This window comes from Felis catus, chromosome E2, assembly GCF_018350175.1.
Source record: "Felis catus isolate Fca126 chromosome E2, F.catus_Fca126_mat1.0, whole genome shotgun sequence".
In the NCBI taxonomy this organism is placed as follows: domain Eukaryota; kingdom Metazoa; phylum Chordata; class Mammalia; order Carnivora; family Felidae; genus Felis; species Felis catus.
In genome coordinates, this window is record NC_058382.1 from 13,562,293 (window position 1) to 13,587,700 (window position 25,408).

The 25,408-nt window shown below is 49.3% G+C and overlaps 1 protein-coding gene and 1 non-coding gene across 7 annotated transcripts in view; both read right to left on the reverse strand.

Moving 5' to 3' along the window:
• Positions 1-25,408, reverse strand: part of HNRNPUL1 (heterogeneous nuclear ribonucleoprotein U like 1) — a 36,522-nt gene that overhangs the window by 1,212 nt on the left and 9,902 nt on the right. For all 6 annotated transcript variants that reach the window (XM_019819497.3, XM_045046477.1, XM_006941234.5 and 3 more), the window contains exons 4-14: positions 25,072-25,145; positions 23,450-23,589; positions 21,467-21,566; positions 19,455-19,567; positions 14,114-14,380; positions 12,751-12,873; positions 12,524-12,652; positions 4,040-4,208; positions 3,151-3,435; positions 1,773-2,062; positions 287-478 (exon numbers count right to left, since the gene is read on the reverse strand). In XM_019819497.3, the coding sequence (XP_019675056.1) occupies positions 287-478; positions 1,773-2,062; positions 3,151-3,435; positions 4,040-4,208; positions 12,524-12,652; positions 12,751-12,873; positions 14,114-14,380; positions 19,455-19,567; positions 21,467-21,566; positions 23,450-23,589; positions 25,072-25,145 (1,882 nt within the window). The remainder of the gene's footprint in view (positions 1-286; positions 479-1,772; positions 2,063-3,150; positions 3,436-4,039; positions 4,209-12,523; positions 12,653-12,750; positions 12,874-14,113; positions 14,381-19,454; positions 19,568-21,466; positions 21,567-23,449; positions 23,590-25,071; positions 25,146-25,408) is intronic.
• On the reverse strand, positions 4,912-5,014 carry LOC111558178. Its single transcript, XR_002738765.1, has one exon. It is a non-coding gene; the product is annotated as a U6 spliceosomal RNA (small nuclear RNA).

A 25,408-nucleotide genomic window follows, 5' to 3' on the forward strand; every position in this document is an offset into this window, starting at 1 on the left:
TGATGGCCTAGCACCAACCCAGGGGTGTGGACACTGGCCATGGTGCTGAAGCAGGATTTGAAGGCCCCTGCTTTGTAGTTTGCCTGCTGCACTGGGAGGGGAGGTTCAGATCAGGTATTCAGCAGCTGGTACGTAAGTGTCCACCAAATGGAATGGCTACATCAGACAAATACTGGCCTGAGGCCAGCCCATCTTTTTAGGAATAAATACAGACTCCAGTCCAGGCCCCTGGAAGTCTCTTTAGCACACCCTCCCCCCACCCCCATAGCCCGAGTCTGGCACCTACCTGCTGATACTGGTTATAGCTGGGCTGAGGATAGGTCTGTGCGGTGGGGGGCGGCGGTGGGGTGTAGGGAGCCGGGTTGTAGCCGCCATAGCTCCCATAGTTGTAGGCAGGCGGTGGTGGAGGTGGAGGTGGAGGGGCTGTGTAGCCCTGGCTGTACCCTCCCTGGTTGTACGGTGGCTGGCTGTAACTCGGCTGGAAAACGGGGGGAAAAAATCAGGGTTCTGTGAAATAGCTCAGCTGGGATGGAGGAAGGGCCTTTGTAAGCAGTGGGCCCACAAAGGAACTTCCTTGGTGGAGGTTGTCTGAGGGCTGAGGAAACGGGTCAGCTCTGGGACATGGCAGGACAGGGTGGGATGTAAGGCTGTGTTCTGCAGTCTCCTGGCTCTAAGACCCTGGGGGAGCAAGGCGCACAGCATCTCTTGAGATTCCACTGTTTCTTCCCCTTCAGACTGCTTTGTATATTCAGTAAGCTTGAGCACTCAGTAAGTGGTGGCAGTTGCTCTCTGGGAAGGTTGGCTGAGAGCAACTGTAGTAGCAATTTCCCAGGTGCTTCCCAAGTCCAGGCTCTATCGTTAACCCATCTAATCCCCCCATCAAATCTGAGAGGCGGGTTCCATTAGTGGCATTTTACAGAGAAGGAAGCTGACACTCAAGGAGGTGAAACAACCGGGCCCAAGTCACACAGTAAGAAGTGGTGGAGCTGGGAGTTAAGCTCTGGTCTGTCTAGTTCCAGAGCTTTCCCCACAAAGCTATAATGCCACCCATCCCTCACAACAAACCTCAGAAGTGAGTTCTATAAACAACTCTAGCCTTTTATGAAGAATATGAGGTCCGGAGAGGTGAAACATTTATGTAAGGTTACAGAACTAAGATGTGGGGCGGGGGCTTGAACTCGTGCCTGCCCAAATCCCGTTCTAGGAAATATTCTGGTTAAAGCAGGACTAGGAGCCATTCACCAATGTCTCTTGGCAGCTGTTCCCAGGCCTGGCATGTGGAAGGCGCTCAGGAAATGGCTGTGGACGGTTCTGGGTGACAGGCCTGTGCATACCAGAGTCCGAGCACCAGCTTATGGAGAGTTGGAACTGAGCTAGGAGCTGCTCCAGAGTGAAACTCTCAGGGCACAGGGCGAGACCTCCCAACCTCAGGGCCTGTCTCAGTACGTTAGAGATAAGGGGGTCAGTCCCTTCCAGCCTCGGCAAAGGGCAGCTCCGATCAAGTGCTTTCTTGGGGATTCAGTAGAGGCCAGCGACACAGCCCAGAAAAATTTACTTGCTGGAGCATTCAACACTTATAGCACACCACCCTGACAGGTGGGGTGAGGGGGAAAAACAAGAAGTTCCCAATTTATCTGGGTCTGGAAGGAGTATCTAGGGCCCATCCAGTCAAAAGCACTGCCAGGAAGAAGGGCAGGGCTGGAGGGAAGAGTGGAGACCCGCAGCTGGAGCACGGGACCACAACCGCTGCCCCGTACATGTTATGTTCTCACCTGTGGAGGGCTGTAGCTGCTGACAGTGGGGGTGCTGGTATTGGCGCTCGAGCCAGGGATGTTGCTATTCTTGTTGTAGCTGCTGGCCCCTGGTGGGTTCCGAGCGGGGCTGTAGCTGGGTGGTGGCGGCGGCTGTTGCGGTGGAGGCTGCGGTGGCGGGGGCTGCTGTGGTGGCGGCTGTTGCTGGGGAGCCCGGTTGTAGCTGCCTCGGTTGTTGGAATTGTTGTTATCCCGGCTGTTGTTACCCCAGCGGTTCTGGTTGTAGCCACCACCTCCGCTGCGGTTGAAACCTGCATTGGAGAAGCCAGGTGGGAGGTCTCGTCATTCTGAACTTGGGACCCTCAGGAGCTGGGCTCCACTCTGGGTTTCCCCAGACCCCTGGGCACGTCCCCCATACACCCCTGATAACTCAGTCTTCACTGTCTGCTGACAGGTTTGTCCTGCCCACTGGACTGTGAGCTCGTGACCAGGGCTGTTTTGGTCTCTACTGTGTCCCCAGCATCTTGATAGCTATTGAACAAATCAGAGAAGGTCAGGAATAGGGATGCTAAATATTGAGGACAGTCCTCTTCAGGCTGGGTCAAATGGGCCATCTCTCCTGAGCCCTTGACCAGCTGCTGCTGGGCCCAGAACCCTTCCCCTGTCAACTTCCACAGGTCTCTGGACCTCAGCCTAGACATTGCTATCTTGGGAGGCCTTTCCTGAGCCTGGCTCCCTCACAGGCTGGATCTGGTGTCACCCAAGCTCACAGTAACCCTGGGCTCTGCCATTCAGTCCAGAATCCTTCTGTACTGTCAGCACAGGGTGATGTGTCTGTCCAGGTCATGGCTGTGTCCCTAGAACCATCTAGCACAACACTGAAACAGTTGGGTATGCTAGTTAAATCATGATCATACACTTTACCTCAGAGACAGCAGAACTTAAGATAGAAAACTTGGGCACTGGACCACCTGCTCCCAGCTCTGGATTTAGCTGGGAGAAACTTGGGCAAATTAACCTAAGCCCATTTTTCTATTTGTTTGAATACTAAACCCCGAAAACAGTCCTAACGTTTGCCTTGTGCCTGAGCTGGAAGGCAGGACCGGCAGTAAACTCGGCCTGGCCCCTCTTCTTAAGGAGCTCACGGTCAGATGGAAGGTTGGACTCGTAAAAATGACAGAGGGTGACCTACAAACGGGCATGGGCTTCAGAAGCAATCCCCAGGAGAAGCAGGACAGTGGGAATTTCCCTGAGGCCCCAGAGTTTGATCACCTTGGTTCTCCACCAGAATTCAGCCCACAGCTGGTGCTAGGGAAAATTCATCTGCTGACTGAATAAGCAATCACCAACCCTGACCCGGGAGCCAAGAGCGGAGAGAGCTCTGCTTGAGATGTCTCACCTCCTCGGTAGTTGCCTCCTCCACCACTGCCTCCTCCTCGGTTCTGGAAGCCTCCTCGGTTGCCCCCTGGTGGGCCTCTGTTGTCATAGCGCTGGAAACCACCACCGCCCCCACGGCCCCGAAATCCACCACCACCTCGGTTGTCAAAGCGCTTTTCAGGGGGTGGCCCGGCCTTGCGACCTTCTTCGTTGTATTGCCTCACCAGTTTGTCTGCTTCTTCCCGCTGCAGCTCAATGAACAGCACCTCATCCAGGAAGTCCCCAACGTCTGGTAACGTGAAGTTGGCTAGAAGGAAGGCAGGGCCCCGGAGGGAACAGGGAGAGGGAGGTCAGTACCTCCCAAGGTCTAGTCCCCTACACCCCCAGGACACTGGCCGGCCAGAAGGGAGATGGCAGAGGCATGAATAGTGAGTGACAGAAGTGAGAAAGGGTCCTAACCTCTCTGACAATGATCAGGAGTTAATAAAGACTCTCCTGTCCCTTTTCTGAAGAGGTGGCTACAAGCCCCACCAAATATAAACACTCCCTCCAGCCTCCCCAGGGAGTGGGCCAGAGACGTGGAATCACCATCCTTGTTTCTACACAGGAGCAGAATGAAGCTTGCTCAGTCACCCCACCAGTGGGTGCCAGAGGCAGGAGATGTGCAGGTCTCGGCGTTTCCCGCCACGTGTCCTCTCCCTCATCCTGCCCCAGCCCCATCTAGTCTAAACCATGCTGTGAGAGATGCCAGCAGCTCTTCCATTCACAGGTGCACTAGACCGGGAAGGGCAAAACGGGAGCAAGGAAAGAATGGACAAGATCAAAAGAGGAATAAGCAAGGAGCTGGGGAGGAAAGGACGATGGAAGGCGCTTTTCTCCTAAGGACCCTGCTGTGCTGGCTTATCTCCTACCTTTCATTTCTAGGACCGCGTGATCTGGGACATCCTTCCCCTCCTCATCAGTTCGCTTTATAGTCCGGTCTTTTAGGTCCTCATCAGTGGGACAAATTACAATAGCTTTGCGCTGGAAGCCTTCAAATGGTCTCATTTTTCGTCTCTGGGCTGACCCATAAACATTTGTCTAGGGGTAGGAAACAGAAGAGGCAAGAGATGGTACGTTACGAGTTGGGTTTTTTCCTATCAGGTACTCTGTGGGCCAGGAATTGAGAAAAGGACACTAGCTCTAAGCAAACAAAACAAAACAAACTCAGGAAACTGTGCTCTTTTTTTGTTAAGATTCTTGAGCCCATTCTGAGAAATTGGCTTTGGGAAAGTGGCTGCTGACAGTCACAGGACAAGGGGTACCTACACTTGGGCTTTTAACTCCTATTTGTTCCTGGTATGCCATTTTACGCCCTACCCCTCCCCACCCCCAATTCTAAAAGTAACACCTGCTCACGATAAAACTGTCAGAGTACAAGGATAAAGTTTAGAATAAGAATAATCCCTTCATCCGCTTACTGCCAGTCCTACTTCCCAGAGATGGCCTGTACTGAATTTATGTATTTCCAGGAAGATCTGTGTGATTTTTTTTCTTTCTTAAAGCACCGACTTTGAGACCTGGTGGAAAAATCTTATAGGTACACAACGAAAAGTGTTCATGTTTAAAATGCAGGGTGCATGGGTGGCTCAGTCGGTTAAGTGTCGCACTCTTGATTTTGGGTTAGGTCATGACCTCACAGTTCATGGGATGGAGCCTGCCTGGGATTCTCTCTCCCTCTCTCTTTACCCCTTCCCTGAGCTTGCTCTCTCCCCTCCTTTTCTCTCGCTCTCATAAAAAATAATAAAATATGCAACGCTTCACAAACGTGTCATCCTTGAGCAGGGGCCATGCTCACCTTCTCTGTGTCGTTCCAATTTTAGTGTGTGTGCTGCCAAAGTGAGCACCGATCTGTGTGATTTTTAACACAAGTGGAATCACGCTACATATTCTCCTGAAGGCTTTTTTCACTTAATGTTTCTTTAACCTTTTTTCTGTGTCAGTATTCACTTTTAATGGCTCCATAATATTTACACAGTGGTTGCCATAATCAACCACCCCCTTTTGACTGCCGTGTGGACTGTTTTCATTCCCTCAGTCCCTCTCTAAAACATCAGTCTCACCCACAGGCTTTTACCCAGAGCCTGACGAGGCAGCAGCCCATGCTTTTCACAAGTGGTTTTGCTGCTAACATTTTGTTCTCTTCATCTGGGCGGTGTGCAGTGTGCACTGGGGCACAAAGTGGGTCTCTAGAAAACACTTGATTGAGAGCAGCAGTGACCAGTAGCTTCCATTTACTGAAAACCAACTACATGCCAGGCCCTTTGGGACTGGGGCCCAGACCTGGAAGATTCAGCCTGCACACCCAAATCTTCTGGATGCTACTCCAAAAAAAAAAAAAAAAAAAAGCAGGCCCACCCCCACTAAGGAACCCCCAAACCCCATTCTCTAGAAGTGGGGCCCAGGCACCCATACGGGTATCCACCCTATCCAAACTCAGACACTCAACAGCTCTGGAGTAACGAGGAATAATTGCATTTAAACAACTTCTAATGGCTTTGACAGGGACTCAAGGGAGAAGCCACAGAGGTGAAGAGTCTGTAAGGGGCATGCACCAGTGGACACAAAAATATGGCGTTTTGAAGACACAGCCTGGCAAGGTGGAAAAACCCTAGTGCGGCCAGTAACTAGCTCTGGCCAGCCCTTATACAGTTGCCTCATCTGTAAAACAGAGATGAGAAGCTGCCCTCCTAGAGCTGGTGAAGACTGAGCGGAAAAGGACCACAAAGCAACCGTCCAAACACGAGGAACTCCTAGAGTGGGGTTATGAGGCAGCCTCCAGAGTGGGAGCATCTTGACAGAGGCAAGCAGTGTGTGGGGTGGACCTGGTCAGGTCACACCTGCATGGCCCTGGGTGAAAAACTCTGGCTTACTTGTCTGTAAAACCAATGTACTGCGTATTTCATGAGTCTGAGTCTCAAGCCCTGAAAGGGGAAAAGAGTATGAATGTCATACAGTCGTTACGAAGACAATAGGAGTTCATGTGAGTAAAAGCCCTTGATTAGCCCAGGGCCTGGCTCACAGCCAACACTGAACAAATGGGAAGCACGGCTGTTATGGCTATTATTGTGGAGGGGGTGTGTGCCATGGATATTCTCGCTGTTAAAATGTGAATGCAAAGCAACCCAGGCCAGGGGAGGATCAAGCTACAGTGACATCCCATCAGAAGGGCAGGGACAGGGAGATGGGACAGGGAGAACACAGGCTTTGGGGAAGAAGCTTGGGGTTGAAATCCCAGCTGTGCCTTCTACTATTTGTGAGGCTGTAGACAAGTCACCTAATTAGCCTGCCTCTCAAATTTCTTCATCTGAAAGACAGGGATCATATCACCCTCCTCTTGGCTCTGTTGAGGAGTTGCAGATGTGAAAACGTCTGGCATGTGGCAGGGAGGGGGCAGGAAAAGTTCCAAGTCAACACACACAGGGTGGGTCTGAAAATATAGCCAACAGGACTGACACTGTCCTTGGAGAGGCTTCCTAATGGAAAGGACCAAGGAAAGTTAAATTAAAAAAAAAAAAGAAAAAGAAAAAGTCACAAGAGATCCTCTCCCAAGACACAAGGAACAGGAAGCTGGGCTGTGGGTCAGCCAGAGCCCAGGGACCCCAGAGCACATTTGCTGAAAGATCTGGGCTGTGGGTGTAGCTGTTCTCACCAACCAGACCCCCAGCCCTGACACACACTAGGCAGGGATGTTCCTCCCTGTTCCCCAGGGAAAATGTTCCACCCTTCAAGGAGGGGCAGGAGGACACCCAGGCTGGGACCTGGGACCAGCCCAAGGAGAGGCCTTGGGCCACAAATGGTTAAGAGGCACATCAGGTTAGAGGAAAGGTCCCTCTCTCCACTGCTCTTCCTGGACTCATTCCTAAAGGCAAAGCAGAAAGTGGCATCTGATCATAGCAAGATAGAATTTGGCCTTCCAGCTAAATAATGAGGTTTTTCTCCTGGCACAAAGGCCAGAGTGAATAGGTGCCAGTGTGACTGTGGCCCTAGATCATTCTACGGACAACCCATGCCACGTTCTTGCTCTTAAGAAGCGATCCTATTTTGACTGCCTCGAACCCCAAGGACATGGATGAACACCACCTGGAGGTTTCCCAAGGGGCAGATGGGGGGCAGAGGCTCGTCCCTGCAGCTTCTGGGGATAGGAGGGGTGGGGGCGGAGCAGAACCAACTCATAAATAGCTGGCCCCTGTCGGGGGAAGTGGCTAGACTTGGAGAGATGGCTCCTCAGACACTCTGGAACGGAGGTGCTGAGAACACACTTGGCGAGTGTTTTCAAGACTGCCTGTCCCTCCCCCTTAGTCCTGGGCTTGGGGAAGGGAAGTGCCTGAACCAGGCCAGTAGAAATGCAAATGCCTGGCTTCCAGGAGGAAAGGGAGTTAGCTGCTGGTGGCTGTTGCTACAGCAAACACAGTGAGGTCAGGGCCCCTGAGCGGGCCCAGCACTGCTACGGTCACTAGGGGCTGCTGGTGGCTGTTGCTAGGAGACCAGCACAACAGCTAGGTCAGCTTTTCCAGCTGTGTGGGATCCCTCTGTCCAGCTCCTGCTTCTCCCAGTCCCACCCTGCTTGAAGATGCTGACTCTACAAAGGTCTGGGGCTATGTTTCTTGCCTCCCTGTCCCCAGCTATCCCCAATCCCCAGCCATGTGAGCCGAAGGACAGGAACTGGGTTCCTCAAAGAAGCTATGTGGATAGCTCTAGTGTATGACAGCCTGAGGAAGTGAGGGAGAAACACAGTGGGCTCCCAGCCTGAGTTCTGTGAGAGTCCCACTGTCGCCTGTCCAGAGCTCAGCGGGGTCAGGCTGGCAGTGACAGAAACATGGCTGGACTCGTGGAACAAATTTAAAGCTGGTGACAAGAGTTCACTCTGGGCTCAGGGAGGTGAATCCAGTGGAAGGAACCACAAACGTAGGAAGAGAATTGGCTGGAGTGTCAACAATGACACAGGCTGAGGCTCTGGGGATGGGAAGGTGAAGAGAAACCCCTCCCTCTCCAACACCTGCCAACAACAGGCGGTTAACTTTGGGCCTCTAATCTCAGCCCTAGGTTTCTGTTTCAGGAGAAGGCATGGCGCTTGTCAACAGGGACACAAAGTGGGACTAGAACCACATGTTCTGACGACTGAGGCAGGGCTGGCAATGTGGTCACCTCCAGCGCGGTTTCTGATTACTGCCTGGCCTGGCTCTGAGCTGTTAGAGCCCTGAGGGAACTCCTAGCCTGCAGTCCTCAACTCTGGGGTGGTTTAGGGCCTTCACACACGGCCCTGCAGAGGCCTTCTCAAAAGCCTCCAGGAGAGCTCCTGTGGTGGGTCAAGGGCAGGCCAGGCAGCATCTCATTCCAAACGCTTTCCACCGGTAAGAGAGGCCCCCAGAGACCACGTGAAGCAATGTGGCTTCCAACTTCTCTTTCTCCCTTGCTCTTCAGCCTTTTACCAGTCAAGCAAAGCTAGCCATGTCCCTCTCCCCACCACCCTCAGGGCAAAGTCTCAACTCCTTTTATCATCATCCATGTCCTGGCTAGGCACCCCACCTCCAGAAAGCTTTCCTAATTTTCCACCAAGGCTCCCACCATTCTTGGCTGTGACTTTCTGGGAAGTCAGCAGTGACCTGTTCTACCAGTAAACTGACCAAATAACTTCAAATAGGTTCTTTTCCCTGATGAGGCCTAAGCTTCCCCTTTGGTCCATCTACTTTTTTTCCCTCCCCAGATGTCCCACATGATCTCAAGAGGACTCAAGTAATCATGGAATGTAGGTCCAGGCCCCAACACACCTGAGAGCTTGTGCTCAATGAGATACATCCTGGCTCACACAATTTCTTCCTCCTTCCCTCTCAAGGACTAGCATTTCTGAGGCCAACCTAAGTAACAGGAGAGCCACATGGAGGGAGGTCTGAACACTAAGGAAAAATCAGAGAGAAAAGGGAAAAAGAGCCTTGAGCTGAGATCCTGGGATTGTAGGGACATGGCCTGCATTACTGTCTCTGCTTTGGGAGGTCTATCTAGCTCAGGAGACAGCTGTTCATCAACTTATCCTCATTGTCAAAGCTGGTGGAGTGGGAAGTGCCAGCATCTGGCCAGGGGTCTGCTGTGAATCTTGTATCATACCCTCAGGATTTTCTGGAACCCACTTTTGGGGCTTAAGCCAAAAAGACAGATCAAACCACTGACTTTAGACCTCTTCCCAGGCCTGAGTAACCTATAGCTTCAGACCCCAAGTCAATCCTACGATCTGTGGTTAATCCAAGGACACTCTTCTCCCTCCTTCAGAGTTTAGGTTATTTTGTCTCCTTGCTGGCCTAGATCACTTGGCCTGACCTGCAGGTCCCCCCTACCAGGAAGCCAGAAGCCCTGAAGAGCACAGGTGCACCCAGTACTGCCCTGGATCCTGTCCCTGAACAAGCCAGCACAAGTTGAGAAGGCTAAGCCGTTCTATGCCTGGCTGAGGTGCTAGGGCTTGACTTCCAGAGAGAGCCCATTTTGAAATGTTGAACACGGATGTTAAGACCATCTACCACTATGACTATAATCCTTCTCCACCGGGCTACACATTTGAAATAGGTTTCACAGTTAATTTAACCAGCAAACTGAGAAAAAGACAGGCAGGGAATACTTGCTGGGGTGTCCAAACAAGGAATCCTCAAGGTGTTAAAACACCACTGCTCTCACACCTTTTAGGACCCAGTCCCACTGGGGCCTAGTCAGACTACAATTTCAAAATGCCCTGACAAAAAGAATGGGGCAAAATGAGGCTTGTTTAAAAAACAAACTCTGGGGCACCTGGGTCGCTCAGTCGGTTGAGCAGCCGACTTCGGCTCAGGTCATGATCTCGCGATCAGTGATTTCGAGCCCCGCGTCAGGCTCTGTGCTGACAGCTCAGAGCCTGGAGCCTGTTTCAGATTCTGTGTCTCCCTCTCTCTGACCCTCCCCCGTTCATGCTCTGTCTCTCTCTGTCTCAAAAATAAATAAACATTAAAAAAAAATTAAAAAAAAAAAAAAAAAAACTCTTAGGGTGCCTGGGTGGCTGTCTGTTGAGCATCTGACTCTTGATTTCGGTTCGGGTCACAATCTCACGGTCTGTGGGATCAAGCCCCTTGTTGGACTCTGCGCCAACAGCACGGATTGGGATTTTCTCTCTCCCACTCTCTCTGCTCCTCCCCTGCTCACGCTCTCTCTCTCTCAAAATAAATGAATAAACATGAAAAAAAAGAAAGAAAAAAAGAAAGAAAAAGAAGTCTTTTAAAGGGGGAGAAAGCTGGCTATATGCATCAGTAATGGGGCTGAGCTGGGGGAATAACACTGGGTGGCTCCTGGACTATCTTGTGCTCAACTGTTTTGCTTTTTTGTTTTTTTCGTTAACCCAATTAGTACTTTACAAATGTGAGTCTTCAGGGCTCAATCCTATGGTCTCGGTGTTTGTCACTGGATGAAAGTACACCTTTTCAGCTCCACCTTCCAGAATAGCAACACTCAGAGCGAATCTCACATCTCCACTATCACAGAGTAGTGCCAGAGGTGTGGCACGGCTTTGACCAACTTTTAGTTTTTGTAGCATGGCTGTTTCATCAGCAAGCCAAATTTCCACTCTTGACACCTAACTGCTTGGCAAGATCCTTTAAATAAATTTGTCTATCATAAAGATCACTGATCTTAAAGACTGATCATAAAGATCAGTCAATAGCTTTTTTCTTTTTGTCTTTAAGAACTAATTTCTTACTATGAGCTCTCTCTTTTTCTATGTTGGCTAGGAGGCCTCATTTCTTCCACTGTAAACATCAGCTTACTAGTTTATTATGAAAAGGATATAACTCGGGAGCAGCCCGATGGAAGAGATGCAGAGGGCAAGGTACAGGGAAGGGGCACGGAGCCACTCTCCCCAAATCTCCATGTGTCCCCTGACCTGGGAGCTCCCGCTCAATTGTTTTGTAGAAGATGTCACTCCTATGCAAAGCCAACCTGGTTCCCTGGAGATTCCAACCACCTTTCTGACAAGCCAGCGCCACCACCAGCTCCACCATCATCAGGACCCTTTGAACTCACAGTAACCAAAGTACCCAGGGCTACATGAATGGTAAGGCTGCCAGGGTGGGGGTACTACTTGGGTTACGTATTTGCACTCAGAGATTTTAAAGAAAGGGCAAATGCAAGGTGGAAGGGAACAGAGGCTTGTTCGTAGATCCCCACGTATAGGATTTGCTACTTGAAAAAGTCTTCAGGGGGGCGCCTGGGTGGCTCAGTAGGCTGAGCGTCCGACTTCAGCTCAGGTCACGATCTCACAGCTCGTGGGTTCAAGCCCTGCATCGGGCTCTGTGCTGACCACTCGGAGCCTGGAGCCTGCTTCGGATTCTGTGTCTTCCTCTCTCTCTGCCCCTAACCCACTCACATTCTCTGTCTCTCAAAAATAAATAAACATTAAAAAAAAAATTAAAAAACAACCACAACAACACTTATTTAAAAAAAAGAAAGAAAAGAAAAAGCCTTCAGGGCAGTGTCAAGAATGATGTCTCATAGGTGGTAAACGTGAGGAACTCATTACTCTGAGACAGGGACCCTTAACCATGTTTGGGTCACTCATACTTTTGAGAATGCTAACAGCCATGGAGGATCTTCCTATCCTAACTCAAAACTGTCCGGTTGTTGTTTTAAAATACATATCTGAGCCTGCATACAAAATTATGATTTAATTTCAAAGGTTCCTAGACCTTCTGATGCTAAGAACCTGCTTCTTAATTGAAATGGCAGGTAGGAAATATGTGATTTAAAAAAAAAAAGAAAATACATGACTTAAATATGTATCCCATAGTCATAAAAACATGCTAAGAGAAGCCAGGACATACCTACTCTGTAGGGTAATTAACAACAATTTCCAGCGATCACATGCCAGACCATGTGTCAGATGGGTACCATTATATGATCTCTATTTTATAGACCACAACACTGAGATTTGGAGGATGAGGTCAGCCACCCACAGGCACGCAGCTAGGAAGAGGCAGAGCTCGGATTCAAGCCCATGTTTGTCCATTTCAGAAATCTACTTCCCTTCCATTTCGCTAAATAGCTGCAGAAGCTGTACTGGTGAGCTGCTGAGAGCCTGAGCTACATCTGGACCATGGCCCCAGGCCCCACCCACAGACCGGGTTCAGAGAACTATGCTGAGTCTGGCACTGTGTCATCATGTATGGCTGACTCCCTGACCAGCACTACAGTCCAAGAGCATTATGCAGGAAAAAAAGAAAAAAGAAAAAAGAAAAGAAAAAAAAAAAAAAAAAGAAAAAGAAAAAAAAGGACCAGAGGAGAATTCCCAGGTACCCAACAGGCCCCTTCCTTTTTCTGGGGCCTGACGCTCAACCAGTGAGTACCTGATCTAGAATATAGTTGCGTTTCTTGCGGGCGGCAATCTGAATGAGGCGGTTGAGGCACTGGGTGGCCTGCTGGATCAGGACGTCCCAGCGGCCGGCATAGTTCCGCTGCCGGCGTAGGCCCATTACCTGTGGACAGAGGGTGGTGAAGGGGTGGGTGGTCCTGGCTGCAGGGCAGCACTTGGGGGGTGGGAGATGAATATGGAGAGACCGGGAACCATTCTTACCCGCATTTTATCCATGATGGCATTGGTACCCAGGATGTTGTACTTCTTGGAGGGGTTGGAGGCTGCATGTTTGATGGCCCACGTGGTCTTACCGGCAGCGGGCAGGCCCACCATCATCAGAATCTACAAGAATGGGACAAAGCGGGGCACTGAAGCAGTAGCAGTGGGTGGCATGGCAGCCTGGCACCACCCTCACTCACTGGTGACCTCGAGGGTGAGTCTAAACCTCATGGCTGCCTCTGGAAAATAGAAGCAATGAGAGCGTCTACCTCACAGCGTTGCTGCTGGGATTCAAAGACATGAGGTGTGTCAGGCTCTTAACAGAGGGCCTGGCATGGGGTGAGCACAAAATCAAGTGCTGTTATCATGATTATTTACATTTTTGTTAGACAGGATGAAGTGGCCTCTGACAGGAAAAAGCCCAGGGAGGGCGATGCACTGGGCATGGTACACGTAGTGGGCACAAGAAGTGGGTACAACCTTCCTGGAGTCTGAGACAGGAACAGACTAACACGCATGACGACAAGCATGGTACTTATTTAGTAGTACATTCAGAATTTGGCAAACAGTAGATACAACCTAAACGCCCAACAAGAGGGGGAATGATGAGTTTTTAAGACCATTATAAGTGAGTTTAAAAAGAGGGGTTTGTGTAGTAGGATAAAGCTCACAAAATAATGTTGAATGAAAGGGAGGATACCAAAATGCTTATGCTTTAAGTTCTCAATTATAAGTGTGTGTATAAACCAGGCACCTAGCATAGCAAAAAGGATAGCATAAACTTGAAAACTTTAACAGTAAACTTATTTGCAAACGGTGGAATTATGGGAAACTAACCTTTATGTTTAGTTTTTTAGAATAAACATCAAATCACTTATGTATCTAGTAAAACATTATCTTGAGAGCAAAGCTCACCAGTACAGCTTTTGCAGCCTCATCACCCCCAAGATCAGTTGTCATTTTTGTTCTTAGCCTTGGCAGCGTTAGGGGATGGAACCGCACAACCTCCTTCAAGAATGCACTCACCAGAAGTGCCTTCACATCCCTGTCTGCTGGGAGGAAAGCCTCCTTTTCCAAGATCCTGACCTCACTGATGGAGCAGTGTGGATGGAGCCATGACAACTTTTTTGGGGAACCTTTCCAAGATTTCGGTCTCTCACCCCAGCCCCTCCCTCTTCCAGGCCACACCCACCCCCTCACCACTGTCTCCCAGCCCTGGGAAGCCTGGAGGAAGAGGCCCCAGGTGTCTCCCTCAGTGAGACTGTGCCGCTTTCACCACCCCACTGCAGGGTCTCCCTTCTGCCTTGGCAGCAATGTGACTCTGGAGAAGCGGCCTCCAATTCAGTCTTCCGGGCCCACTCACCTCACACTCTGCCTTGCTCTTTGGTCCCACAGTGCCCCGGATCCGCTCGCTCAGGGGAAGGTGCTGGATAAAGGTGAAGCCTGGGAGGACGGAACAGTAGGGCTCTGCCCTCTGCCCGAAGTTGAACTCCACCGCACAATTCTTCACCAGGACGTGAGGGTAGAGGGCCTGACCTCCCAAGGCTTCCTTCTGGATTCGGAAGGCAATGCCCATCCACTTCCCATTCTTGGTGAAGGAAAGTTCCACATCATTTCCACATTCAAAGTCCTAGGAGACAAAGCCAAAGGAAGATAACTGCCAATGTTCAGCTTAAGGCATTGGGAGCCAAAGCTGAGCGGGAGCAGATGTAGGGAGAGGAAACTCAGCTTCCTTCCCACATCTAAGTGCATCCCTCCCCCAACACAGATACATGAGGCGTCACCAAGAAACAGCTGCGAAGGTGTGGCCAAAGCCTTCCTTGCCCCAAACCCCAAGGCTGTGACATGTGTCATCGTAGGAAGCTCCGTCTTGCGCCTAGCCTCAGACAAAAATGAAGGAAAAGGGGAGTCTGTCCTCAAGCCCAGCAAGGGCAGTCTGTGGAGAGAACAGATGGAAAGAAAGCCCCACAGCAGGACCTTCTGAGTCAAGCCCAGCTCTACAAACGTGTGCATTTGTTTGTTCGCCACACACCACACATCCTCCAGCTCCTGCTCTTCCCGGTGCGGGTGCCCGTGGTGCTCTGGGCCTGACAGAGCTCAGGGCCTAGCAGGGAATCAGACCGTTTGGTGAGGGCACCTATTCAAGAGCAGGATTCTCTGAGGAGAGGACTTGTAAGCCAAGTCCTGGACAAGAAGTGGAAACGAGCCAAGTCTGCGGTGGGAGGAGTGAGTCCTAAAGAGAGGTGGTGTTTGTATATGAATCGGGTGGTGAGGGCACAAAGGGTCAGCCCGGCTGTAGCAGGACAGATGAGGGAGAAGTAACTTCAGGTACAGCTGGAGGGCCAGGCGAAGACCGTATTTGTTCATTCAACAACTATTTACAGAGTTCCTGCCAAGTGGCTGGAGTGCAGTGGTTAAGGCCGTTTAGGAAGGCAGACTGCTTCAGCTCTGCTATTCACTCACTGTGTGACCTTGAGGTTTCATCTGCAGTTTCCTTATCAAACAAGGGAGCCATCCTAAGATTCTATGTTGCAAAGGGCTGTTCTGAGGACTAAGGGGGTTGCTGGGAGCGATCAGTCCAAGACGCCAGGCACTTCGCTGGGCTGCAGTGGTAGGGAGGAGACACGGTCCCTGCCCTTAGCATAGCGAGGGGCTCTCTGTCACCTCAGGAATTTGGACTTCATGTTGATGGCAGAGCAGAACCCCTGACTTGTTTCCAACAAGAAAGTGGCATGGTCAAAGCTGTTTCAGAAAGATCACTTTGGGTGCACGGTAAAGGTTTACATTTAAGGGAGACTCAAAACATGGGATCATGGGGCACCTGGGTGGCTCAGTCGGTTGAGCGTCTGACTTCGGCTCAGGTCATAATCTCACAGCTTGTGAGTTCAGGCCTCGCATCGGGCTCTGTGCTAACAGCTTAGACCCAGGAGCCTGCTTTGAATTCTGTGTCTCCCTCTCTCTCTGCCCCTAACCCACTCGCATTCTGTCTCTGTCTCTCTCAAAAGTTAAAAAAACAAACAAACAAAAACCTTGGGATCAGATGGCAGACTAAACCAAAGTAAGTACAAGGTCGGATTCCTGATATAAAAGCACAAGACATGGTATTCTTTCCCTCTTGAATGGGGAGACCGCCTTGGGACTCGTCCTTTGAGAAGCAGCGAGAACTCCTTTCCCTAAGTGGCTTCCTCAACACCATTCTCAGTGACCACAGGACACAGCTCTATACAATCCTTATCTGCTCATTTTTAAGTGCCCACAGAGGTCAAGACCACGCAGGGCAGACACACAAACATCTGCCAAACTGAATCCTGCAGCAGGATCCCTGCTGTGTCTTCCCACCGGAGCCAGAGTGGCCGAGGTCATCTTTACTCTAACATGGAGATGAACATCCTGGTGGTCAGCCTTCCTTCCGGCCACCAGCTTCACTAGGGGAACTCACCATATTGTACAGAAACCAGCACCCTCAAATGATGAATCCACCACCAACGGGGCCATCTGTCCAAGAGGCAAGTGTGGTCGTGTCACTCCTGCTAGAACACCCTGGTGCCCGTCCAGGGTCTCAAACCTCAAGGTCATCACACCTGGTGTTATTCAGAGCCCACCAGTTCTGCAGCCTCATCTCTCACATCTCGTGTCGTCCCCAGGGCTCCAAGTACAACGTTCCTTACGGTTCTACCGTTCTCTCTGCCTGGCAGCCATTCTGTCCTGTTTTGTGAAGGCTGAGAACTTGAGATCTAATGCTAATGTGCTCCCCCGGGTTCCCTCAGGTCACTGCATTCTCATATCTGCTCCAACCCCTCACCCTTTAAAAAAGTTATGGCACCATTTGAAAAAAGAAAAACTGCACACAGAATCTTTAATATCGAAGTTGAGGGGTACCTGGTTGAATGACTTAGTTGTAGTCAAGAGTCAAGGCCTATAGTTCCAAACTGCCACATGCTCACAGAACCTCACACTTGGATGGGACAGAGTCTGGCAGATGCTGCCACACACCGATGACATGTTAAAATTCTACAACCTCTTTGGAGTGCAGTCTCGGTGGCAGCCATCAAAATTTAAAAATACACCCCTGACCCAGAAATTACACTTTCAGGAATAAACACTGCAGGTAGATTCCTACCAGAATGCAAAGATTTATGTGCAAATCACCCACCCCAGCACTGCCAGCTGTGCTCCAAAGGGAAGTGGGAGAGACTACAGAATGGAGAAGATCCATGTACAGAAATACAAAAAGATCCCCAAGATGCTCTGGTACACGGGAAAAGGACAGGCTGTCACCGCACCATGGACTCTCCTGGCGAATAGCTTTCTGGTCCATCAACAGGACACTGGCTAACTAAGCGCAGGGTAAATTGATGCCTGCATCAGAAGACTAGGCCACCACCAAATAAAATGGGGAGAAACTAACCAAATGTCTGCTGGTTGAGAATGGTAGATCCACACAATGAAAAAACACCCTGCTGAAACCCCTTTCACCACATGTGAAAAAACAAAGTCTTCTAGGTAGTGATACGAAAAAAGTTCTAAGATAAATAAGCAAAAACCAATACAGGATGACATGTATAATATACCACCTTTTGTGTAAAAGAAGAAATACGACAATCATCTTTCTTGTATTAGGCACCAGCGGGTTCCTGTACAGGGAGGGTAAACGTGAACGAACAACGGGCAGAGAGGGCAGGTCTGAAGACAACTTTACACACAAATCTTTTGATATATATCTCTTAATATCTTTGGGAACCACAGGAGTTCATTATTCAGAAATGTTTTCAGAGGCACCCGGGTGGCTCAGTTGGTTAAGCATCTGACTCTTGGTTTTGGCTCAGGTCATGATCTCACAGTTCATGGGTTCGAGCCCCATATCAGGCTCTGTGCTGCTGGTGTGGGACCAGCTTGGGATTCTCTCTCTCCCTCTCTGTCTGCCCCTCCCCCACTCACTCTCTCTCCCTCTCTCAAAATAATAAAAAACTTTTTAAAAAGTTTTTAATTGAGCCAGATCTATATGTTCTCTGTGTGGAGAGGAAAAGACAGCCAAGATTTACTGTTAAATGGGGGGAAAAAAGCAAGGTTTAGAGTAGTTTGTAGCATTTAAACATGGTTAATTTTTGTTTAAGAAAACATGGTTTTTTTTATTAAAAAGAGAATCAAGTCACAAAAGATAGAAGACTGGGAAACTGTTTCAAACTTAAAAGGCCTAACAAGAGAATACAATCCATGATCCTGGACTGGATCCTGGACCAGGAACAAAATTGCTGTAAAGGATATTGTTGGGACAACAAACGAAATTTAAGTGTGGACTGTGGAGTAGATAATGGCATTACATCAGCATTAAATTTGACAACCGTACTGTGGTGGATACAGCAGCTTTATTCTTAGGAAATGCACGCTGAAGAGTTAAGGACTAAAGACATAATGCTGGCACCCCACTTTCAAAGGGGTCAGATGCACATCATACACACATACGTGTATATTTGAAAACTGGTCAAAGTAAATCGGCAAATGTTAGAATCTGGGCAAGGCTGAGCTTTCTCAGAAATTTCTCTTAAAGTGACACTGAAGGAAAAAAGAAAGAAAGAGTACATGTGTACACACGAGAGGGAGGAAGGGAGAACAGACTAAGAGGAAGTGCCCGGGGGGCCACCCCAGCTGGTGCCTCACCTGACACACTTTACCACACTAGAACTCCTACTGAAACACTGTTGAGTGGTATTTACTGCGCACGTACTATGCTCCAAGCATCATTAGGAGTGCTGCTAACAGGTTGGCTTAATGAGCCCACACAGAGTTCTGAGGTAGGTGTGAAGTTCCTTATGGAGAGCACGCTGCCATGCAGGGAGGCCGCTGCCCGGGGCTGTGAGCAGGCGAGCAGGAGCTGGGTCTAGGGAGTCTGGCCTGAGCCGGCAGCACCATTGAGTGTCAGTCACTGTTGTCAGTGGACAGCAGTGTTGGAGAGCAGTGCAGCCAGCCTATCTCTTGTTTTATTTTGCATGCACCCCTGCCCTTCTAGAAGACTGCACTGTAGGAAGCCGGTTCAACCAGCATGAGGTGAAAGGAGAGGTTCTGGGATGAGATGATGCCACAGTGGGGCAAGAGCCAATAGCAAAGGCTATTGAGCAGCAGAGCAAGACAAGAAATCCCTGGGTTTGTTTAGAAAACGTCCCTCTGAGTGGCTCCTGGGTGGCTAAGTCGGTTTAGCATCCAACTTTGGCTCAGGTCACGGTCCATGAGTTTGAGCTCGCGATAGGCTCTGTGCTGACAGCTCAGAGCCTGGAGCCTGTTTCTGATTCTGTCTGCCTCTCTCTCTCTCTCTCTCTCTCTCTCTCTCCCTCTCTCTCTCTCTCTCTCTCTCCCTCTCCCCCACTCACACTGTCTCTCAAAAATAAACAAACATTAAAAAAATTTTTAGAAAATGTCCCTCTGGTATCTGGGATTGGAGGAAGGCTGTGCACACCTGATGTCCCCAAACCTCTCCAGGGTGCCATCTGACAGCTTCGCGCGAAAGACCAGAGGGGGCGGAATGGCAGAATTTTGCACAAAATGACAGTCAACGTTGCAGTCTGGTAAAGAAAGACAAAGAGCCATAGCAAAAGAGGCTGGACATGAGGCGGACAATCACTAGAGGTATTCTGGGAACGAAGTCTGCAAGTCCAGCTGACAGGACCAACGTTTGGTTCTGCCAACCCCCACGGGCTGCCAGCACTCACCGCAAAGCAGCCAATCACATCATTCTCTGCAAACTTGTCTCCATAGTTCTCGAACCGGCTGTTGGTGGACTTCTTCCCAGTGCCTCCGTAGCCATAGGAGAATGGCTCTTCACCTGACGGAAGAAACGGGCAAAGGCAGATTAAACCCGCCGTGGTCACTACGTCTGCCACATACTTCTAAAGAAAAAAAAAGTCAGTTTCATTACTAGTTTCACTAAACAGTTGCTTTTGTGGGGAAAAGTGAGGAAGGTTCTGCTGAAAGGAAGGCCCTCATCATGCAGAACTGAGGGCCTGGAGGGTTGAGGGGTGGAATCTGGGAGTGGGAGCTGAACTGAACTGCACAAAGAGAAGGAGAATCTGAAAAGAGGGAGGAGGGAGAGAGGGAGAAGGCAGGCTGTACACAGAGAAGAGACCTTTCAAGTGGCACTCACATTCAGTCAAGTATTACTAATGGCATCAATTTTTGGTGTCAGCGCGTCTGGGGCAGAAATCAGGAACGGGGCTGGGTTTTGCTTCTGGAGACTGTGAGGTCTAACTGTTAGGAAAGGTGCTGGATCTCCTCAGGCCACAGAACCAGGGGCTGAAGCAGTGTGAGATTCCAAGGGCCCTGCCTGACACCTGGGTTGTACAGACCCTTGGCCAGGAAATCAAGGAACATTCTACCAGAAAAGAAGGTGCCAACAGACGTGAATTCTGGGCCCAGCTCTTCTGTACACCAGCTGTTGGCCTTGGACAACTGACCATTCTGGGCTCTGGATCTTTACCTGTACCACCTCCCCACCGACATACAAAAACAGAGACAAAGATAAAATAGGAGCCTGAAATAAAGGGTGTGAACATCTATCAAAATGAAACTGTCCACTCCTTTTGACCTAGCATTTCTACTATAAGGATCAGGCTTACGTGAACAATCAGATCATACACGTGGACAACTCAAGAGTTTACTAGCAAAAAATTGCAATCAACTTAACAGATCTACACATCACTTAAGGAAAATGATGCAGTGGTCAGAAAGCTGTACTTATTTAAGGGGAGGTCGGGGTCAGTCGGTCAAGCGTCCAACTCTTGATTTTGGCTCAGGTCATGATCTCATGGTTCATGAGTTTGAGCCCCGCGTCAGGGTCTGTGCCAACAGCGGGGAGCCTACCTGGGATTCTCTCACCCTCTCTCTCTGCACCTGTCCTGCTCGTTCATGCATGCATTCGTGCATTCTCTCTCAAAATAAATAAACATTGTTAAAAAAAAAAAAAGTTATACCTATCTATAAAAACATGCCCAGCATACACGAAGTAGGAAAAAGAAATCAGGCCACGAAATGGTATGCATAGTGTGACCCAGTTTGAGATATACAAAGAACAAAAGAATTATCCAGAAGACTGTAGATAAAAATGTTAATGTTGGCTGTTATCTCACAAGTTTAGGAGGATTTTCATTTTCCCCAACTTGTGTGGCCTGAATTGTTACAAAGAGCACACATTATTTTCATAATCAGAAGGTTTATATGACCAAAGCAGAAAATCTCAGCATTGGTCATGGAAATCACTCACTTGGGGCCACAATGTCACTGAGGCCTGGAGGCCTGTGAAAATTCAAAACCTCTCAATGAGCAGCCCCTGCCTCTCTGCCAACCAGCCCCAATGCTCTCTGCTTCCCTTTTTACTCTGGGTCTGGCTCTGGACAGAAAACCCCAAACAGAACTTAACAGGGTTTGAGGAACTTATTTTCAGCATGGTTTGAAGACAGAAGACAACTGATCTTTTAAGAAAAGGATCAGCTCTCTAAAGAGAACTTTGGACCATCTCCTAAAAGATGAAGACTAAATTTTTCATAGGAAAGCTAATAGGATTATGGTCCTTCCAGCTGAATCCTGTACGCCTAAAGACTGTGTGCTCCAGCCTAGGCTAGTCGTGTTCTGAGTCCCACGCTGGGAAGAGAAGCTTAGGAAGTTTGAGAATCCAGGAATAGAGACACATTGCTGTACTCTCTGGACTGCTAGGCTGACGTCCCCTTACCCAGCTGGGTGCTGCAGGAGTCCAGGGACCAGCCAATACGGACAACGTGTGGGTCGGGCTCTGTGGAAGGAAGGTGCTTCACGGAGATTTCCTCATTGATCTGGGGACAAAGAATAAGAAGGCTCAGAACTGGTGCCTAGAGGCTTGCAGGTTATAAGGCAACACAAGAGGGAAGAAGCACACAGGCATTAAAAAATCAGCAATGGCTTTTGTTGCTGGGGAAAAGGTGTTTAAGTGCTCCGAAAGGCCTGTTGCGCTGAAAGGCTCAGGAAATTACAGGGCCACAGAGATAGGTATTTCAAAAGTACAGTTAATTTTAAATTTTAACATGCTACAGAGAAAACAGGGACTGTCATATTTAGTGTAGAAGGATAAACTGGCACAGTGTCTTTGGAGGGCAATTTAGCAACCTCTATCAAAATTGCAAATGCAGGGGCGCCTGGGTGGCTCAGTCGGTTGAATATCCAACTCTGGATTCCGGCTCAAGTCATGATCTCACATTTCGTGGGATCGAGCTCCACATTAGGTTCTGTGCTGTCAGAGCAGAGCTGCTTGGAATTCTCGGTCTTCCTTTCCCTGATCCTCCCCACGCTCTCTCTCTCAAAAATAAACTTAAAAAAAAAACAAGGGGAGTGGGTGGGTGGGGATGCTGCAAATGCATCTACTCTATAACGCAGCAATTCAACTTGCAGTTAACCCTACAGATGCAATCAGAGGTGTATGTGTGAACACACGACACACACAGAAGAATATTCAGTGACACTGTTTATGTTAAAAACAACTCCAAAAACCCACCAACAAGACACTGGCCATGTTATGGCACATCCATGTCACAGAACAGATGAAGCGGTCAGAAAGAGTGAAGTAGGGTTGACGTACTGCTATGGAATGTGTTGTCCAAAACACAGTATTAAGTAAGAAGCAGAAAGAATAAAAGGTGCCTTCTGATGTAACCTTAGAGGTAAGACTGCCTAACAACCGTATCTATGTTAGTCGGTGGTTTCTGTGAAGTTAACCTATTTTCTTGACTTTCGGATGCACATTTTTCCATCTTGTTGTTCCAAAATCCAGACAGATCTTACAACTGATGTGGGAAGCAAGCACCCTGTCAGTTTAATCGGCAGCGTTTCTCTATGAGCAGCACATGAAACACTACGCAACTCACAATCAACAGACTTAGTCAATCAGAAACGAGAAAACTGGCAGCTTGCCCTGTTAAAAAACGGGGATAACTGCTATTTCAGGACGGTATGGTGAGAATTAATGGAGATACCCGTGCAAGGCACTTGGCATGTATCTAGCTTGTGCAAATGGTTCTGTAGATACTAACGGTCAGTTAAGTTTGGCTACCCAAAGGACACGCAAGAAATCACTAACATGTAAGTTACCTCTGGAGGGTAGGACAGGCACCAGGGGGATCGGAGCCTAACTTCTGCTTTTTTTACCCTACACTCTCCTGTGCCATCTGAATTTCCGTTGACCATGACTGTGTGCTTTTTTCATAAACAGAACCTGACCTGGACTATGGAGAGATGATGGTAGAGGATGGCCTGGTAGGTCCTGGTAGAAGATCAGTCCTGGTGGCAGGACCGAGCTTTGCCCAGCTCTCCTTCTACCCTCTCTAACTGGCAGGGTCCATGTCCACACTTTCTAGCTCATTTTTCTTCCAAACTACTCCTTTTCCCAGTTCGACAAACATGTCATACCTAGTGAGGTTGGCTATATAATACGTGGGTCAAATCTCACTAAGGAAAAATTAGCTCAACAAAGCGATGTACAATTGGCTTGCTTTTCCGACGCGGTGTTTAGCGATGACAGTTCTCCTGAGTCCATCATGCTTTTTTTTGCTTGGACACACAGTCCAATTAAATCTCAATTAAATCTCTTTTGCCATCGTGGCTCTGACCGAAGTGGCTGATGACAGGCTAATTCCAAAGGATGGACCTGGTTTCTGTCCCTGACCCTTCTGTTGCTCCCACTCACCTTCATCTCAAAGCACACACGGCCCCTTCTGACTCCATAGCTGGCACGGGCTCCTGACCACAGGTAGGCAAAGCCTTCAATCGTGAGAGGGTAGCCACTACTCCGGTCTCGGGCCACCTTGAAGTGGAGGTCACAGTTATCTGTAGAGGAAAAAGCCAGGAGTTGGCTGGTGTTTTAAAGGTTCCCAAAAGAGGCACAGGCAAAGATAAGTTCCCTGAGAGTGTTAACCAGGAGTACACAAGCTGACGCATCATGAGGGTAGGTGCACGAGAAGCCAGCCGCACTACCTAACCATTCTCCTGTTTGGGAGCAAGGCTCCAGACTATGCAAACGGGCCTCTGCACAGGATCAGCGCAGCCATTATGCATAGGAATTGGGTTCTTCACCTCTCTGGGTTCCAAGGATGGCCGTCAGGGGAACCCCCCCAAATTGTACACAAATGCACTTTACAGGGATGTACATTTGCTAGGGAGAGGATCCATATCCTCATCATGTTCAAGGGATTTAGCATTTTTAAAAAGGTGAATCCCACAGCCGCTCACTTTAACCATTTCCGTGTGCTAGCTCAGTTTGGGAGTCAGACTCCTGCTGCCAACAGCTGCACAAACATCTGACCCGGCTCCTCACTTACCACCCAGGCACCGCTGTGCAGGTTCACCACAGGCTCCCACCTCCTCTGCGGGCCTTGGACTCTCCTGCTGTAGCTCTGACTCTTCCCACTCTTCAAGGAGCTGGTCAGGCCTCTAAGAAAGTCTTTCCTGACCACCCCATCCAGCAGGCTGGCTCTTTTCCCTCAAGGCTGAGAGTCATAGCCTGTACATTCCCCATCTGATCACTTGCTGCTTCACTGATCACTGCCACCCAATATTAAAAAAAAAAAAGTTTAGCTTTACTCTAGATACACAGTCTTTGAGATCCTGTGATAGACAGGACTGTGTACAAGCTATCTTTCTCTCTTCCAAAGTATGTAGGTGCTGCTCTAGAAGCACAAGCTGAGTAGAGAAATACGTGACTTGCTGTGAAGTTTCTGCTCTGCTGAAAAGTACAGTGTTCTCAGACCTGATCGACTTCCTAAAGTCAGATTTGCAGTTTCTACCACTGAGATCCAGTCTGAGGAGGGGCAGGACCTCTATCACCGTCACCCCTCGGGTTCAGATGCAGTTTAGGGGAAGCCACTTATCCAGCGGAAAGAAACTGGAGGACGGACAGCGAGGCGGGCCAGGTTAAGCCTCAGAGGACAAGGTGGCATTGGTTTCACCAGGAACGTGAGCAGCTGATGGAAACTGGGGAACTGGTTGTCAAAGAGTTAAGTTTCCCCAGGTGCACTCAGGTTCCCTTCCTGGTTAGACGACAAGCCCCTGGGCGTTCAGGGTTTTCCAGATTGCCCCTGCACCCATTCTGATGAGTGTCACTGAAAATCCTCTGAGGTATTAGGGCAGCATTATGCCTCCCTGAAGAGAAGATCAGAGAAACAGAATGATCCTGCCCAGGATCCCAGCTAGAGCTGGGAGGAGGTCTTCGGTCTCTGAACCAGCAACCTCACTCGAGAGCCCGGTTTCTCATATCCGACTTTCCCAATACTGACTGGAGAGTAGAATCAGATGGGCACCCCAAGGACTCACATGTGTCGATGGCAACAAGGGTGTCATCAAAGTCATCTTCATCCTCTTCAGCAGGAGGCTGAGGAGAGCGGCCCCTGTGTCAGAAAAAGGGGTTAAGTCACATGAGAACAGCTGGATGAGCACGGAGAAAGAGAAATGAAGGTTCTGTTGGAATTGACAAGTGGCCTCCAGACTGCTTCCTGGATTTTGATTTCTTCTCACGGAGGTTAGCAAAACAACTGTGCAACCCTACATCCTTGCAACGACGGCAAGGACTGTTAAATCCTAGGGTGAGGATGGAGACTAGAGAGGGCACATTCTGCTCCAGAGGGCCAGCCTGTTCAAACACAACTACTCT